Below are 18,010 nucleotides of genomic sequence, written 5' to 3' on the forward strand. Positions count from 1 at the left end.
CATGTTACTCTATCCATACATCTCACCCTCTCTTTCCTGTGCCCCACCCTGTGTCCTCTCCATTGCTGCCCTGAAGATAAATTCATAGGTACCATATTTCTAGATTCCTTGTTTGTTTGTTTGGCTGAATCACATGGCTTTCAGGCTCTTAGTTCCCCAACCAGGGGTTGAACCTAGGCCCTGGGCAATGAAAGCGCTAAGTCCTACCCAATGGACCACCAGGGATAGACAATATTACAATAGTACACAATATTTATCTTTCTTTTTCTGACTTACTTCACTCTGTATAATAGGCTGTAAGTTTGTCCACCTCATTAGAACTGACTCAAATGTGTTCCTTTTAATGGCTGAGTTATATTACATTATACATATATATATATATATACCCCACCGCTTCTTTATCCACTCATCTGCCAGTGGACATCTAGGTTGCTTCCATGTTCTAGCTATTGCAAAGAGTGTTGCAATAAACATTGGGGTACACGTGTCTTTTTCAATTTGGGGTTTCCTCAGGGTATATGCCTAGGAATGGGATTGCTGGGTCATATGGTGGTTTTATTTCTAGTCTTTTTAAGAAATCTTCATACCATCTTCCATAGTGGTTGTATCAATTTACATTCCCACCAACAGTGCAAGAGGCTTCCCATTTCTCCACACCCTCTCCAGCATTTATTGTTTGTAGACCTCTTGATGATGGCCATTCTGATCAGTGTGAGGTGGTATCTCATTGGAGTTTTGATTTGTATTTCTATAATAATGAGCGATGTTGAGCATCTTTTCATGTTTTTGTTAGCCATCTGTATGTCTTCTTTGGAGAAATGTCTGTTTAGGTCTTTTCCCAATTTTTTGATTGGATTGTTTGTTTTTCTAGTATTGACTTATATGAGCAGCTTGTATATTTTGGAAATTAATCCTTTGTCAGTTGTTTCGTTTGCTATAATTTTCTCCCATTCTGAGGGTTGTCATTTCACTTTGTTTATAGTTTCCTTTGCTATGCAAAAGCTTTTAAGTTTAATTAGGTCCCACTTGTTTTACATCTATATTTTCTTTTAAGAGTTTTTATAGTTTAAGGTCTGTGGTCCATTTTGAGTTAATTTTTGTATATGATGTGAAGTAGGGCCCCAAATTCATTATTTTGTGTGTGGCTATCCAGTTGTTCCAGCACCATGTGTTAAAAGGACTATTCTTTTGCCCTTGAATGGTCTTGGCACCCTAGTTGAAAATCAACTGACCATGGTTTTTATATGTGACCACAATTTTTTATATGTGGTTTGCTAGTATTTTGTTGAAGATATTTTGCCTCTGTATTCAGATAATATGTTGATCGGTATGATTTTTTCTTGTAATATGTTTGGTATCAGGGTAATATTGGCCACATAGAATGAGTAGAGAAATGTTTCATCCTCTTCTATTTTTGTAAGAGTTTGTGAAGTATTTGTATTATTTTTTCTTTAAACACTTGGTGGAATTTATCAGTGAAAATATCTGACTGTGGGCTTTTCTTTGGAGGAAGTTTTCTTTTTTTTAATTACCAACTCTATCTCTTTATTTGTTATAGGTCTAGTCAGATTTTCTATTTAATCTTTTTAATTTAATTTTTATTTTATTTTTTCTTTTTTCACAATAATTATTACTTTGGCTGCACCATGCAGCATGTGGGCTCTTAGTTTCCCGACCAGGGATTGAACGCATGCCCCCTGTAGTAGAAGCACAGAGTCTTAACCACTGGAAAACCAGGGAAGTCCTAAATTTTATTTCCTAATGGAGTATAGTTGATTTACAATGTTATGATATTTTCAGGTATATGGCTAAGTGATTCAGTTATATAAAAACATTATCCATTCTTTTTTTAGATTCTTTTCCCGGAGTAGATTTCCCTGTTATACAGTAGGTCCTTGTAGATTATTTCATATATTTATTAGTGTGTATCTGTTAATCCCAAACTCCTAATTTATCCCTCCCTTTTGCATTTCGCCTCGAGTAACCAAAGTTTGTTTTCAAAATCTGTGAGTCTGTTTCTGTTTTGTGTACAAGTTTATCAATTTTGTAGATTCCATGTATAAGTGATATCATATGATATTTGCTTTTGTCTGTCTGAGTTACTTTACTTAGTATGATAATCTTTAGGTCCCTCCATGTTGCCACAAATGGCATTATTGTATCCTTTTTCCAGCTGAGTAATATGCCACTATATATATTGGGTTGGCCAAAAAGTTCATTTGAGTTTTTCCATAACATCTTCTTTCCATGTCTTGGCTATTGTGAATAGTGCTGCTATGAACATAGGGATACATGTATCTTTTTGAATTACAGTTTTGTCTGGATATATATCCAGGGATGAGATTACTGGATCATATGATAATTCTATTTTTAGTTTTCTGAGGAACCTCTATACTATTCTCCATAGTGATTGTACCAATTTACATTCCCACCAACAGGGTAGGAGGGTTCCCTTTTCTCCACACTCTCTCCAGCATTTATTATTTGTAGACCTTTTGATGATTAGCTCGGCAATTTTGAAACTGTTCCTCAGAAGATTCTAATTTACTGTCACATTTGGGAGCCTCTGGACTAGGCCTAAGGTCTTTTCCAACCCCAGATTCTGTAATTCATTTATTCATTCAACCAAATATTTGGAGGATCTCTACTTGGCTGTGTACTGCATGCAACATGACAAAGGGCACAAAATGAAACTGACAGTTTAGTCTTAGGACTTTGGAGAGGAAATGTGTGTAGGTAACTCTGGAACTCTGTGCCAAGGCAGAAAATGATTAGCTGCAATGACAGGCAGAGAAAGAACAACGGGAGAGTCAGTTTGGTGAAATCTGGCTGAAGAAACTGGCTGGAGGCCATTTGAGTCTCTCTGCCTCCTTAGCCAACATGGCCTCAGAGCATTCTGAGAGGCCAGATCTAAGTATGTACCCCCACTTCCACGGCCTGGATGAGCTCTGGTCTCCATACACCATAGGAGAGGTTTCTGCCCACCTTTGAGTGTATTTTCTGACAGTTTCTAAAGTTGGCAACTTTCTTCTTGCTGCCCTTTCACCTTACATGGAAACTTCTTTATCACTCACCTTTACCACCTCATCATGCCTTCTTCTCACATGCTCATTTTTTCCCTAAGGACTAGGGAAGATACAGGTTATTTTTCCTCCCCTGTGCCCTGGAATGACTTGTCCTCTGTAAAGGCTGGTACTCCTCTCCTCAGTGTAAAAGACCTATGAAAAACCTTTCATAACCATCTACCTCCTGCCAGCCATTTCCTTGTGCAGCCGAATTCATGACACAAGGCTGGGTTCCACCTGGTATATAGCTGCTATATATTTAACCTGTTCTTGGAAATGTCTACTCTTAAGTGTTCTCACCTTCTGTTTGGTCATGTCTAAGAGCCCCACAGAGTATCTGTCACAGTTGAGGAAGGCACGGACTGTGTACAGGGCTTTGTGGAACTGCCTCTCAATGTCTGTAAGCTCTTCAAAGACTTTGCTCCCAGACCACAGCAGTATCTGAAGAAATACAAAAACATAGTTAGTGTTCCTGAGGCACAGAACAGCAGCTCACAATAACCAAGAATAACTGTCCCTGTTTTGTGGATGGAGAAAATGACGTTCAGAGAGGTGAATAATGGGGCAGCTTCTATTGGGTCTAACTCTTTCCAATTCTTTTATTTCCTAGGTTGTTAACAACAGTGATAACAACAAACATTGACAGAGCCCAAGTATCCTATATACTTTATCCCATAATTAGCCCCATTTTTCAAAAGAGGAGGCTGAAGCTGGGACAGGTTAAATGATTTGCTCAAGGTCTTAGAACTGGTAAACGGCTTAGCAGGGATTCAAATACAAGCTGGCTGACATGAAAGCATATATGTGCAGTCACCCTGGGTTACAGCTTTACAGACGTCCATGACTCATGCACCCCAGGGATGCTGGGAGAGACTGTTCGATACTTCCCAGGCACTTCTGTCACTACTGCCTTCTAGTTGAGCACATCAGTGCTTCAGGAAGAGGACATCTTCAGTCCAGTCCATTCCCTCAAGTCAAGCCCTTTACCTGGCCACGCCGAGTCTCACAGTTGTGCAGGTAACTCAGGTGGAACACCTTCATGATTAGATTTGCAAAGTTGAGGTACTTGAGAAGAATCTGAAAATCAAACAGCATGAGGAGAAACAGATGAGAAGGAGAAATCCCTCTTCTGGCCATTTCTACCATCAGCCAATAAGTTTGAACATTTTCAAAGCTTCATCTGAGACAGTTTGAGCAGATGGATCATGGAAAGCTGACTCATAAAATGTTGCATTATGTGAGGGTAAAACTCACAGAATGTAGAACGTCAATGTTATTAGAAGTGTATTCATGAGAAGTTGCTAGCGTTCATTGAGTTTGCAGGCCCCGTGATAAGTCAAGTATATATGCTATCCTGATGGCCACAAATGACCTCAAGAGATACTATAGATACTCTATTATCCCCATTTTACAAATAAGTACTCTGAGGTTCAGAAAAATGTGCCCAAGTCAAACAGATATTAGCAGAACCAGAATCATTATCCTTACATTCTTATCTCCAAAGCCCAACATCTTAATGATTATCCTGTCCTGCCTCCCTCACAGATCATCAGACCGCTAACTTCCTTATCTTACAGAGCGGAAAGCCAAGATCAGGACAAATAGCAAGGGTCAGAGGATTTGTGAGCTGGGAGAATGTGCTGGCGTGACCAGCCCAGCAATTTCTAAGCGCTCTTACCTCTTCATCATTCTTGGTGAAGTGGGGCCCATCCACTTTATTCACAGCCATGATTATGGCCACCACGTCCTTCCCATTCATTATGGGAGAAGCCAAGATGTTCTTAGTCTGGTACTCTGTGAGGGTGTCCACGAAGTCACAGAAATGTTCATCCTGAAGGTAGACAAAGAAAAGCATGAGTGGGCAGAGGAAGAGCAAAGACAGGAAAACAACCCAGAGTCCCAGGTGCCCATGGTTGCTGTTGTTGTCCAGTCACTCAGTCATGTCTGACTCTTTGCAACCCATGGACTGCAGCACACCAGGCAACCCTGGCCTTCACAGTCTTCTGGAGCTTGTTCAAATTCATGTCCATTGAGTCAGTGATGCCATCTAACCATCTTGTCCTCTGTTGTGCTCTTCTCCTCCTCCTTTCAATCTTTCCCAGCATCAAGGTCTTTTCTAATGAGTTGGCTCTTCACATCAGGTGGCCAAAATATTGGAGTTTCAGCTTTAGCATCAGTCCTTCCAATAAATATTGAGGGTTGATTTCCTTTAGGATTGACTGGTTGGATCTCCTTGCAGTCCAAGGGACTCTCAAGAGTCTTCTCCCACACCACAGTTCAAAAGCATCAATTTTTCAGCACTCAGCCTTCTTTATGGTCCAACTCTCACATCCATACATGCTGCTGCTGCTACTGCTGCTAAGTCACTTCAGTTGTGTCCGACTCTGTGCAACCCCATAGATGGCAGCCCATCAGGCTCCCCCATCCCTGGGATTCTCCAGGCAAGAACACTGGAGTGGGTTGCCATCTCCTTCTCCAATGCATGAAAGTGAAGTCGCTCAGTCATGTCCGACCCTCAGTGACCCCTTCCAGGCTCTTCCATCCATGAGATTTTCCAGGCAAGAGTACTGGAGTGGGGTTCCATTGCCTTCTCCATCCATACATGACTACTGGAAAAACCATAGATTTGACTAGATGGACCTTTGTCAGCAAAGTAATGTCTCTGCTTTTTAATATGCTATCTAAGTTGGTCTTAGCTTTTCTTCCAAGGAGCAAGCATGTTTTAATCTCATGGCTACAGTCTCCATTTGCAGTGATTTTGGAGCCCAGGAAAATAAAGTCTCACTGTTTCCATTGTTTCCCCATCTATTTGCCGTGATGTGGTGGGACCAGATTCCATGATTATCATTTTTTGAATGTTGAGTTTTAAGCCTCACTCTCCTCTTTCACTTTCATCAAGAGGCTCTTTAGTTCCTCTTTGCTTTCTGCCATAAGGGTGGTGTCATGTGCATATCTGAGGTTACTGATATTTCTCCTGGCAATCTTGATTCCAGCTTGTGCTTCATTCAGCCCAGCGTTTCTCATGATGTACTCTGCATAGAAGTTGAATAAGCAGGGTGACAATATACAGCCTTGATGTACTCCTTTCCCAATTTGGAACGAGTCTGTTGTTCCATTTCCGGTTCTAACTGTTGCTTTTTGACCTGCTAGAGGTTTCCCGAGAGACAGGTAAGGTGGTCTGGTATTCCCATCTCTTTAAGAATTTTCCACAGTTTGCTGCAGAGGTGGGGTAAAGAAGCTCCCCATTCTCTTGTTGACAAAAGAATGAAGCCAGTTCCATCTACTCCCCTTCATCAGGGACAAGGCAATTAGAGATAATTTCTGCCCTGGAAGCCTCCAAAATCCAGTAGAAGAAACTCTGAAATACAGCTTACAAAGGGTTATGGAGACATGAGCAATGCACTGGAGGGACCCAAGGATGGAGGTGGAGGGTTGGCTTTGTCTGTGGAGGAAGATTTTGAGAAGGCTCTCTTCCTTTGATGACAGTTAAGTGTAAATCAGAAACTTGAGTGAGGAAGAGACCTTAGTGAGTATCATCGTCGCATTTGCTAGCAGGTGTCGTGTGTGGCGCTTTGCCTGCATCAGCTCACTGTATTCTTCCCAATAACCCCAGAAATGGGACCATTAGCAGTTCATCTTACAAAGGGGGAAACTGAAACTCAAGATTAACATTACTTATTACTTGTGTGTGTATGTGATTTGAGAAACTGCCCTCAGCTCTGCTGCTTCATCCAGGGAAGCTTTATTTCAGGGAAGCCTGGATAAGGGTAGACCTGGGTCTGGGACTTTGAACCAAAGAATTTGTTACTTCCAGCTTTTATTTATTCATTTATTGGCTGCAGTGGGTCTCCATTGCTGCATGCAGGCTTTCTCTAGTTGGGGCGAGTCAGGGTTACTCTTCATTGTGGTTCATAGGCTCCTCATTGTGGTGGTCTCTCTTATGAAGCACAGGCTGTAAGCATTCAGGCTTCAACAGTTACAGCACACGGTCTCGGGAGTTGTGGTTCGTGAGCTTTAGAGTCTGGGCTCAGTGGCTCTGGCTCACAGGCTTAATTGCTCTGAGACATGTGGACTCTTTACAGAGCAGGCCTGAACCTGTACCCCCTGCATTCACAGGCAGGTTTTTATCCGCTGCACCACCAGGGAGGTCCACTTTCAGCTTTTTCTGCGATCGAGTTCTAGCACCACACAGCCAATCCAATGGCTATCCCCGTTCCACAAATCTCAACAGAAGCCCCACTCTGTGTCAGGCATTATGCTAAGCACCGGGGACAGAGGGAAGACTAAAATTCAGGCCAGCACACAGATGAATCACACAGAATTAACAGAATTAACACAGGTTGGCTCAAAGCAGTCGGAGTGCAGAAGAGCACACACCTCCTACACCCCACCCCGAAGGCAAACTTGGAGGCCGGTATAGGGCGGTACAGTCTGGGTGGTCAGAAAGTGGGGACAGAGCCTGAATTGTTGTCTTAAATCCAAAAGAATCCACCTTCCTGTTTCTTGGTCACACTGTGAGGCTTCCCAACAGTCAGCGTTGCTGGGAACATAAGCCAGCCGAGTTGCGTACAGTTCATGCTGTTCTGAGAAGGAAATGTATTTTGCAGAGCCAGTTCACAGAGCTGTGCTAGAACTAGGACTTTCCCACAATGCAGAAGTTGTGCATCTGTGGATTCTTCCAGTTGGAATGGGATTAAATAAACAGGCCCTGGTGTCGATGAAGCTGTCTTGAACCAGGTGAAGGGTAAAGGAATTAAGAGAAGCCTGTAATGCTCAACTTGAATTAGTGTTGGAGGATTAAGCAAAATCTCTAAAGAGGTATTAACCGTAAGGGTTTTCCATGTCACTCTCTAAGGACAACTGATGAATACAAGCCTGAGTGAGACATGCCCAGATTCATTTCATCAAGTCAGTTCAGTCTTTCAGTATTCACTTCTGTCAAGGAAAGCAGTACTTGGGGCTTACCTGCATCTGAGGCAAATGTTACTAAAGCCACAAGTACCTTTTCTCCCACTGAGTTCTCAGCCCTAGAACTTTCTCACAAATAGCACAGCTGCCAATTGGCTGGTGTCTGTATAATCATTGGCATCCTTATATTTTCAGCATATACAGTGTTCTCAGCTGTGTCATAGAACCTCAACTTATCAGTGGCGGAGGGACCTTAAAGGCCAACTGCTAAAACTATTTTGTTTATTTATTTTTTATTTGGCTGTGCCTGGTCTTAGTTGCTGCATGAGGGATCTTTTCCTTTAGCGGTGGCATTCGAACTTTTAGCTGCAGCATGTAGGATCTAGTTCCCTGATCAAGGATTGAACGTGGGCCCCCTGCATTGGGAACACAGTCTTAACCGTTAGACCACCAGGGAAGTCGCTAACCTATCTGTTTTAAAGCCTAGGAATCAGAAGTCGAGCGGAAGAAAGCCCAAGTCATCATTCATTCAGTTGGCATTAACAGAAAGCCTTTAATGTATGCTAGTACTTTGGCCACCTCATGCAAAGAGTTGACTCATTGGAAAAGACTCTGATGCTGGGAGGGATTGGGGACGGGAGGAGAAGGGGACGACAGAGGATGAGATGGCTGGTTGGCATCACTGACTCAATGGATGTGAGTCTGAGTGAACTCTGGGAGTTGGTGATGGACAGGGAGGCCTGGTGTGCTGCGATTCATGGGGTCGCAAAGAGTCGGACGCGACTGAACTGAACTGAACTGAGGAAGTTTAGGCAGTGAATAAGACAGGTGAATATCTTTCCCTAGTAAAGCTTCCACTCAAATGGGGTGGACAGACAAAAAGCAAGTAAACAACTGCTTTGAAGAAGAGAAACTGGATGACGCTATAGAAAGTGATGGAAGCGGGGGTAGGTTGATGCTGCTCTGGTCAGTCCTGGAGGGTAGGGAGGCTTCTCTAAGAGGTAATGCAGAGAGTGAAGGCTCAGAAGAGCCAGCCAGACAGTAGTGTATTCCAAGCAGAGGGCACGGAGGACACCAAGGAGCAGGGGGCAATGAACTGACTGATCTGAGAAACAGGAAGAAGGCCTACTTAGTGAGGGAGACTGGTTGGCAAGGAAGTCAGAGAGGTGGCTTGCGTGCCTATGTGCATGCTAAGCTGCTTCAGTCGTGTCTGACTCTTTGTGATTCTATGGGCTGTAGCCAGCCAGGCTCCTTTGTCCAAGGGATTCTCCAGGCAAGAATACTGGAGCGGGTAACCATTTCCTTCTCCAGGGGATCTTCCCAACTCAGGGATCAAACTCAGGTCTCCCACATTGAAGGCAGATTCTTTACCATCTGAGCCACCAGGGAAGCCCCTCAGAAAGGTGGGCAGAGGCCTTATGTGACAGGGCCCTGGAGGCCACTGGAAGAGCTTTGATTTTATTCCAATGTAATTCAAGACTGCTTCTCATTCATGGAAACCCAGTTTCTCTTTTCAAATATCCTCTGTGCCAAGCTCCAGTGTGTGCCATGATGAAATCTATTTATTGAATGACTTTCACTTTCAATGATGTACTGGGCCCAGAGCCAGACAATTCATTAACTCTCACATCTTCCCTATCACTTAGAACTCTCTCCTTCCCTGTTTTATAGACAATCCTCCTGCTCATAAATGGCACCGCCTCTGTATTCATTCATTCATTCACTGATACACTGATCGGCTCATTGATGGATTGAGTCATTCATCCACTTATATTTACTGAGCACTGGCTCTGTGAGAGGCACTGGGTCTGCCAAGACCAGTAAGAAAGGTGAGATTGTCCTCAGTGGGTTATCACTGTACAGTGGGGACATCATGTAAAGCATGAATTCACAATTCAAGCCATAATGTGAAGAAAGCCCCCAGAGAATTGATGGTATCCTGGGGCCCCAGGAGGTAGTGACTTGTTCTCTGAGTGGCTTCATGAGCCTGTGAGTAGTTGAAACCTCTCCAAGCCTCAGTTTCCTCTTCAGTAAAATCACTGTGTCAGACCAGGTCCTTTCTGAGGTTTCTTTCTGGCCTGGCATGCTGGGTTCCAGGTGTCATAGGGCAGGAAGGAGAGCAGGACAACCAGTGTAAGAGCCTCTGGAGATGACAGTGCTTTCAGCTTCAGTCTTCAGAAATGGGATTGTCACTGTCTGGAAGAAACTCACTGTTTTCCTTTACTCTCACAAAACTACCATATTCACAACACTTTGCAAACCAGATATGTAGATGTTTTTTCCCCCACACTGACCTGTTCTCTGACACTAGCTGGGTATCCAACAATTCAGTTCAGTTCTGACACTGTTTACCTGGAGAACAGGAACGTACAACTGAAGGGTTCAGTCCCTGAAGACTGCCCCTGCTTCCGATGCCAATGCCAAGTCATAGGTTGCCATCTGTACTTCTGCTAACTGACTGTAAATCGAGGTTCCAGTGACTCACTCCTTGGGTTTGATTACTTGCCAGAAAAGCTCATAGAACTCAGGAAAGTGTTTACATTTACAGTCTTAGAATAAGTGTACCGATGAACTGTCAGATAAAGAGATATATAAGGTGAGATCCAGAAAGGTCCTGTGTGCCAAAGATTCTGTCCCCTGGAGTTGGGGTGTACACTACCCTCCCAGCACATGCATGTATTCACCAGCCGAGAAGCTCTCTGAACCCTGTACTTTTGAGGTTTTTTATGACAGTTTAATCACAAAGGCATAATCAATTATTAACCCCATTTCCAGCCCCTCTCCCCTCTTACGAGAATGTTGTTGTTTAGTTGCTAAGTCTTGTCCAACTCTTTTGCAACCCCCTGGACTGTAGCCTTCCAGGCTCCTCTATCCATGGGATTTCCCAGGCAAGAATACTGGAGTAGGTTGCCATTTCCTTCTCCAGGGGATCTTGCCGACCCAGGGATCAAACCTGAGTCTCTCGCACTGGTGCGTGTATACTAAGTCTCTTCAGTCATGTCCGACTCTTTGCAACCCTATGGACCATAGCCTGCCAGGCTCCTCTGTCCATGGGATTCTCCAGGCAACAGTACTGGAGTGGATTGCCATGCCCTCCTCCAGGAGATTGAACCTGCATCTCTTATGTCCTCCTGCATTGGCAGGCAAGTTCTTTACTACTAGGGCCACCTGGGAAACCCTCTTAAGAGAATAGGGGATGGGCTGAAGGTTTCAAGTATCTAATCAAGGCTTGATCTTTCTGGTCCCCATCCAAGAGTCTACCAAGAGTCCTCTCATTAGAACAAAAGACCACCTACCACCCAGGAAACTCCAAGGGATTTAGGAGCTCTGTGTCAGATGGTTCTATCACTCAGGAAATTACAAGGGTCAGTTCTGTGTCAGGAACCAGGACAAAGATCAAATAAATATTTCTTTTTATAAATCACAATATCACAGCCCCCTGGGAAAGGGCCATCACTTATTAATGCACTCAATAAACTATAATGAGAAACCACTCTGTCCCAGGCCCTGGGCTAGGTCTGGTGACCAGTAGTGGTGAATAAGATATGCGGGAACAGACAAGCTTTGTGGGCTTTCCCAAGGAGAAAGGGTAAAGAATAAATACACAGACATATACTCAATGTCAAGTAGGGTTGCCAGATTTAGCAAATAAACACAGGATTAATTAAATTTGAATTTCAGGTAAACGGTTTTTTAGTATATCATGTATTGCATAGGGTATACTATAGTGTGAGCTGGACACTCTTGGTAGTTGTTTTCATTTTTGTAATGTAAGTGTATGACTTACGCTTTGATTGCTGACATCCATCTCAAAGATAGCTGTCTGGCTATCTCAAATAGACACACTGTCAGCCACACACTAGATAAAGAGCCATGCCAACTCCTCACACTGAGGCTCCTTTGTTTTAAAGATCTTGGTTGATTTTGATAACTGATCATTTGGAGCCACTTTTTGCTTTCTATTTTCTCTTACCAAGATTTCAATTTCTGTTCTTATGTTTTAAATTCGCTATAAAGAGTAAACCTGTGAAACCCTCAACCCTCATTGAAAGTCCTAGGCCAGAGCCCACTCTCTCCCTCTCTAACCTGAGACCTCCTTGTGCGGCCCCAGGTAGGCAATGTAATTTCTAGGTCTTATAAGTAATAAGCCTTTGTTTTTTCAAAGTTTCCTGATCACTAGTGCTAAAGGGTATCTTGCATTCATCGTAAGAACCATATGGGCTTGTCCAGTCACAGCATTGATTACTGACAGTTTAACAGTTATTAGCACAAAACACATACTAAACTAGTTCTCTGGGGCTTCCATGGTGTCCAGTGCTTAATACTCACACTTCATCACAGGAGGCATGGATTCAATCCCTGCTTGGGGAACTAAGATCCCACATGCTGTGCAGCTCAGCCAAAAAAAAAAAAAAAAAGTACTCTTTGTTTATCTAAGATTCAAATTCAACTGGGCAGCTTACATTATATCTGGCAGCCCTAATGACAAGTTGCCCCCGCGAGGGTCCCAAGGATAAGTAAGAATGTGTCAGAGCATGGGAGCCACATTACAACCATGGGAAACCCCATTCATGGTTTCACATTTTTCAATGCAGTAATTACAACCACTTTCAGGTTTTGGTGGGGGCTGACGGGAAGTGTGCTAACGGCTAACAGTATCACTTATTAGTGGTTCAGGGACCACCCATCCCCCAATCTACGCCACATCCCTGCTTCTTCTCCATCCAGGTCCCAGTGTCTGTCCACAGACCCCAATAAAGTATGATATCTCAAGGAGGAAGATATGTACAACTGAAGGACCCAGGCTTGCTGACCTGAACTGACATCACTCCAGGCCTGAGGCACACACCAAGGGGGCTGCCTGGCCCGAAAGCTTCCTGAGAACACAGCCATCCTGTCCAGGGTGAACTTTGGGGCTGACAAAGAAACAGCAGGCTGTCCTTTAGTGCAGGGGCTCAGCAAACTCTTAGGGATATTTTAGGATCAGAGAGTCTACTTAAATCCTCAGTCCCTTAACACCAGGGTCCACAGAAGCTTTCAGCACTTCTGTTCTGTCTTTCCCACAAACAGAATCTAAACTGAAAGCTCCAGAAAGGCAAGACTGGATTCCTCTCCAAGCCCCACACAGCCCTGGTCCATCATCTATTCCATAGAATAAATTCCTTAACAGCAACAACAAAGTAGCAGTGATATTAACAAGGAGGAGAAGCTGTCAGTAAGAGCCTAAACTATGCGCTAAGAACTTTGCTACAGGAGGAAGAATTATCTCATTTTATCCTACAACAACACTTAAAGAAGCTAGGTTTTCTCCCTCTATTTTACAAATTAGGAAGTGAGCCCAAACAAGCTAAAGAGTTTGCCAAGGCCATGTTATTAGAAAGGGAGTCTTGATTCACACCCAGATCTGACCTCAAAGCTTAACTTCTCAATTTTCTGCCATGTAATTTGAAAAGACTGCACTTAGTTTAATGCATTCATTTTATAGGCCAGGAGGAAGTAGAGAACAGCAGAGCAGTGAAGGGTGTGGCACCAGTCAGAGTGCCTGAATTCAAATCCCTGCTCTCCATTTTCTGTGCGACTAAGAAAAGATTTTAATTTCATCATCTGTAAAACAGGGATAATCAGTTGTAAGACTGTGACAACCCATGTTGGCTACAGTTGAAGTCTAGAGAGAGTTGAAGGGAGAACAGACTCCAATCCAGTCGAATGAGTCTTCAGGAAAGTTCCCTGGGTGCAGAATTACCCTTACTCTAGGAAGGCCAAGGAGAGAGGAACCCCATAGGAGATCTAGCCCAGCATACTTCAAAGAAAACCAGGTTCCACAAAGGCCCAAGTCTATGCCAAGTAACTCAAGGGACTTTCTAGTGGTCTAGTAGCTAAGACTCAGCCCTCCCAGTGCAAGGGGCCAGGGTGCGATCCCTGGTCAGGAAACTAAATCCCATGTGCTGCAGCTAAGAGTTTGCCAGCCCCAACTAAAGATTTTCCGATGCCATAACTAGAGGATCCTTCATGCCATCACTAAGACCTGGTGCAGCCAAATAATGAATTAATTAATTTTTTTCAAAAAAGGAACCCAAGTCAAAAAGATGATCCATTGGAATTCTTACATCTGTGCATGTGAAGTCCAGGAAGCTCTGCTCTGATGCCTTGGTGACTTTGGGCAAGCCGCTTCTCAAGATCTTCTGACTCCAGACTTCTCATCCATTAAACAAGTCAGCTGGATGAGATGATCTCTGAAGCCCCATACCTCCCCAACTTTTAATTTTAAGACCTTTAATCTGAAATTAGGTCAGAGGTAAGGGGAACACAAAGTCACAAAATGTCCAGGCTGGATCTTGGGAATGACTGAACATAGGCTCCTGCTTAGGCCAGTGCAGCAATAAATGAGACCCACATTGGCCTTGACAGCATAGGGCAAATATTGGGGTGAGACAGGTGTTAAAGGGATCATTGCAAAATTACTGGAGAGTGAGTCTTTTTGCTAAGTGTTTGTTGAGAATCTGCTTTGTGCCAAACCTTTGCTATAAAGTGGACAAACATTTGGTATAAACTGGACGATAAGGCAGGCATGGTCCCTGGCCTCCAGGGCTTACTGTGGTAAATGGTTTTAGGGAGGAAACTTACAGAAGGATCTGAGAGGGTCTCCCTGAGGAAGTGAACTTTAAGCTAAGATCTGAAGGATGAGTAGGAGTGGACTCTGGCAGATAGTTATGGGGAGAACTGCATTAGATGATTTGCTGTAGGTGATCAAAGAAGTCTTTGTCAGAGCTGCCAGGAGAATCCCACAGAACCCTAACCTCTTAGAAGACAGGGCCAAGTGCTTAACCAAGTGGTCAACTTAGCATTTCCGTAATGACTGCCAGCCTATGTCTCCCGACGCAAGGCACAAAGTACAAATAACATCACCTCTGTGATTGTCCTGCCAGAAATGCATAGCCTGAATCTAAATGTGAAGGCACATCAGACAAGCCCAAATGGAGGGACATTTCTGCAGAACAAGTTGGCCTGTATCCTTCAAAAACACCAGTGTCATGGAAAACAAAGATAGATTGAGAAACTGTTTCAGATTGGAAACTAAAGAGACAGTGCTAAATGGGCATCATTGAGACGATTTGCAAATAACTGAATATGGACTGTTCATTAGATAATAGTATTGTAACCACTGTCACATTTCCTGAGTTTGATCATTGTACTTTGGCTATGTAAGAAATGTCCTTGTTCTGAAAACACACAGAAAAATTCCTGGGGTTAAAAGGATGCGTTGTCTGTGTTTGTCTCCCAAATGGCTCAGAAAAAATAGAGACATAAAGCAAATGTGGTAAGGTGTAAGTGAAAGTTGCTCAGTCGTGTCCAACTCTTTGAGACCCCATGGACTATACAGTCCATGGAATTCTCCAGGCCAGAATACTGGCATGGGTAGTCATTCCCTTCTCCAGGGGATCTTCCCAACCCAGGAATTGAACCCAGGTCTCCCATGTTGCAGGTGGATTGTTTCCCAGCTGAGCCACCAGGGAAGCTGGGTAAGGGGTAAACAGTTGATGAACTGGAATAAACAATATACAGTTCTTGGTACTGTATTTTAAACTCTTCTGATTTTTCTTTAAAAAATAAAAAGTGATCAATAAACAAATAGAGAGACTTCCCTGGTGATCTAGTGGTTAAGAATCTGCCTGGCAATGCAGGGGACACAGGTTCCAGCCCTGGTCCAGGAGGATCCCACATGCCACAGGGCAACTAAGCCTGTGCGCCACAACTACTGAGCCCGAGGACCTACAGCCCAAGCTCCGCCAACAAGAGAAGCCACCACACGCCACAAGGAAGAGTATCCCCTCACTCACAGCAACTGGAGAGAGCCCTCACAGAGCAACGAAGACCCAGAGCAGCGAAAAATAAATTAATTAAAAAAAAATAGACAAGTAAAAAAAGAAAAGTGCCGAATGGTCACCAGCCCAGTCTTGGTGGCTGACAGCTCTCCGTCCCATATACCCTCCCCTCCAAACCCCGTGGAATAATGCCTCCCTGTCCCCGACTCCCATGGGGAAGAGGATACCTCCTCTGTGTTGGGGACGTTGACGATCTTTTTAGAGAGCGCAACATGGCCCACCACTCCCATGTCCAGGGGGAAGACGATCTCCGAGTCAGGTGCCACCAGGCACTCCTCGAGCACAGCATCCTTGTGGACGTTGAAGAGCCGGGTGGCCAGCTCCGCGATGCCGTTCCGGGCCCTGTACATGAATAGGCTCATGCGGTCAGCCTGCAGCAGGAAGCACAGCTTCTTCATGACGTTGAAGATGCACTTCTCAGCCTGCAGATTGTCCTGAAAGTCCCGCAGGAGGTCGAAGATAATTTCACTCTCTTCCACGCTGCTCAGCGGGTGGTAGTTGCTGAAGTCCACGGCCGCCTCCCTGGGTCCCAGCAGGTCTGAGATGACCTTGGCCCGGTAGCGCAGGTTGTAGTACTGTTTGGCAAAGCTGACATTCGAGTCCAGAAACTTCTCTACTTCCTCTGCCGTCACCTCGCCCATGGCTGGGAATTGCACTGTCTATTTCTGTGGATGGGGCTGAGGCTGGCCTAGACTTCTCTGAGTCTTGTCTGTGAACCTCGTTGGTGTGGCTGCAGAGCAGAATGAGTGAGCTTGGGAGATTAAATCATTAATATTTCCCCAGAACAAGGATTATGAGGATCAGGGTGTTCCGGATGCTCCTGGGCCCCAGATGGGAGAGGTGAGAGTTCTCTTTTCACCTTGGTCCGCTAATAGGAGAAGAAAATTTGGCACAGAGCTGGCATTGAGATAAAGTAAAAGAAAACACCAAAAACAGAGGCTGCAAACTGGTAACACAAGACATATACTGTTATAAAGATGCTTTCTTTGCCCTCTATGGTATTTTTCTTCTACATTTGACATGAAAGCCCATGTTTACTGTTTAACAGGTTTGTTTAGCTTCTCTCAGAGAATCAGAAGATCTAACAACTCCATATCCAGTTTCTCTGTGGCAGAAATGGCTAGAGCTGAGAGGAACTGGGCATTCACCTCCTGCCCCTGGCCCCTCACCCCACTCTTCTTCACCCCGTCCCCAGGGTCTCCCTAACACACGGCTTCCCTCTGCATGCTCACCGCTGAACCTGCTTCCCGTGTGTACATTATGGGCCAAATCTCCACAATACATCTCTGAATTTGAAGGACCTTTATGAAAACAGGGCTTCCCTGGTGGCTCAGCTGGGAAAGAATCCACCTGCAATGAGGGGGACCTGGGTTTGATCCCTGGGTTGGGAAGATCCCCTGGAGAAGGGAAAGGCTACCCACTCCAGTATTCTGGCCTGGAGAATTCCATGGACTGTATAGTCCATGGGGTCGCAAAGAGTCGGACACGACTGAGTGACTTTCACTTTTCACTTTATAAAAATAACACCTTTCAGAGTTTTTTTTCTATTACAATACACATGTTTACTGCAGAAAATACACACAGAAGACCCTTAAAATGACCCATAACCCTGCCATTCAGAGGTAACCTTTAGCTAACATTTTTGTTTCTGTCCTTTCCGTAGAGGCTTAACTTTCTATTGTCCTCCAGTCCGTGATCTTTGTTTTGGCATTTTAGGGTGCTTTTGCTGGCTTCAGTCAGTATCTTCTTGGGTTGTCAGTCAGAAACGCACACAATAGTGTGGATTTTATCAGCTCCGGTGAGGCTCAAAATACCAGAATCCTCATTAGGTTGTCTCTCCGAACCCACCAGGGCAGGAAGAGAGGAGAGCATTCTTTCTGGATGAAATATACTGTAGTGACTATGGATATATATATATGAGAGCCTGGCACACCTGTGTTGTAAATACTGTGGAATGTAGGATCATAGACTGTGGTTGGCACTTTGAACTGTGTAAGTGAACTTTAATGGAAAGTATTAATAGATCACTCCCTTTATTGTAGAGTGTAATTAATTCCCAGGATACTGTGCCTATTCAACACTGTGTATACAGATGACCCTTGGTCTGGTGGACCTCGCAATAACTTTTCCAAACACATCCACCATAACTAACGT

General features: G+C 44.1%; 2 protein-coding genes across 9 annotated transcripts in view; one reads left to right on the top strand and one right to left on the bottom strand.

Annotated features, from left to right (window-relative positions):
- The window catches only part of PDE6A (phosphodiesterase 6A), a 128,958-nt gene that overhangs the window by 65,287 nt on the left and 45,661 nt on the right, over window positions 1-18,010 (bottom strand). For 5 of the 7 annotated variants that reach the window (XM_069592414.1, XM_069592416.1, XM_069592417.1 and 2 more), the window contains exons 1-4: window positions 16,024-17,159; window positions 4,744-4,896; window positions 4,053-4,142; window positions 3,366-3,506 (exon numbers count right to left, since the gene is read on the bottom strand). In XM_069592414.1, the coding sequence (XP_069448515.1) occupies window positions 3,366-3,506; window positions 4,053-4,142; window positions 4,744-4,896; window positions 16,024-16,497 (858 nt within the window). In that variant the 5' untranslated portion in view covers window positions 16,498-17,159. Of the gene's footprint in view, window positions 1-3,365; window positions 3,507-4,052; window positions 4,143-4,743; window positions 4,897-16,023; window positions 17,160-18,010 lie in introns of those variants that run through there. The other 2 variants (XM_069592418.1, XM_069592419.1) reach the window with 1 other exon arrangement.
- Window positions 1-18,010, top strand: part of SLC26A2 (solute carrier family 26 member 2) — a 110,494-nt gene that overhangs the window by 58,845 nt on the left and 33,639 nt on the right. The gene's annotated exons all lie outside the window — the stretch shown is intronic.

Source organism: Ovis canadensis, chromosome 5, assembly GCF_042477335.2.
Source record: "Ovis canadensis isolate MfBH-ARS-UI-01 breed Bighorn chromosome 5, ARS-UI_OviCan_v2, whole genome shotgun sequence".
NCBI lineage: Eukaryota > Metazoa > Chordata > Mammalia > Artiodactyla > Bovidae > Ovis > Ovis canadensis.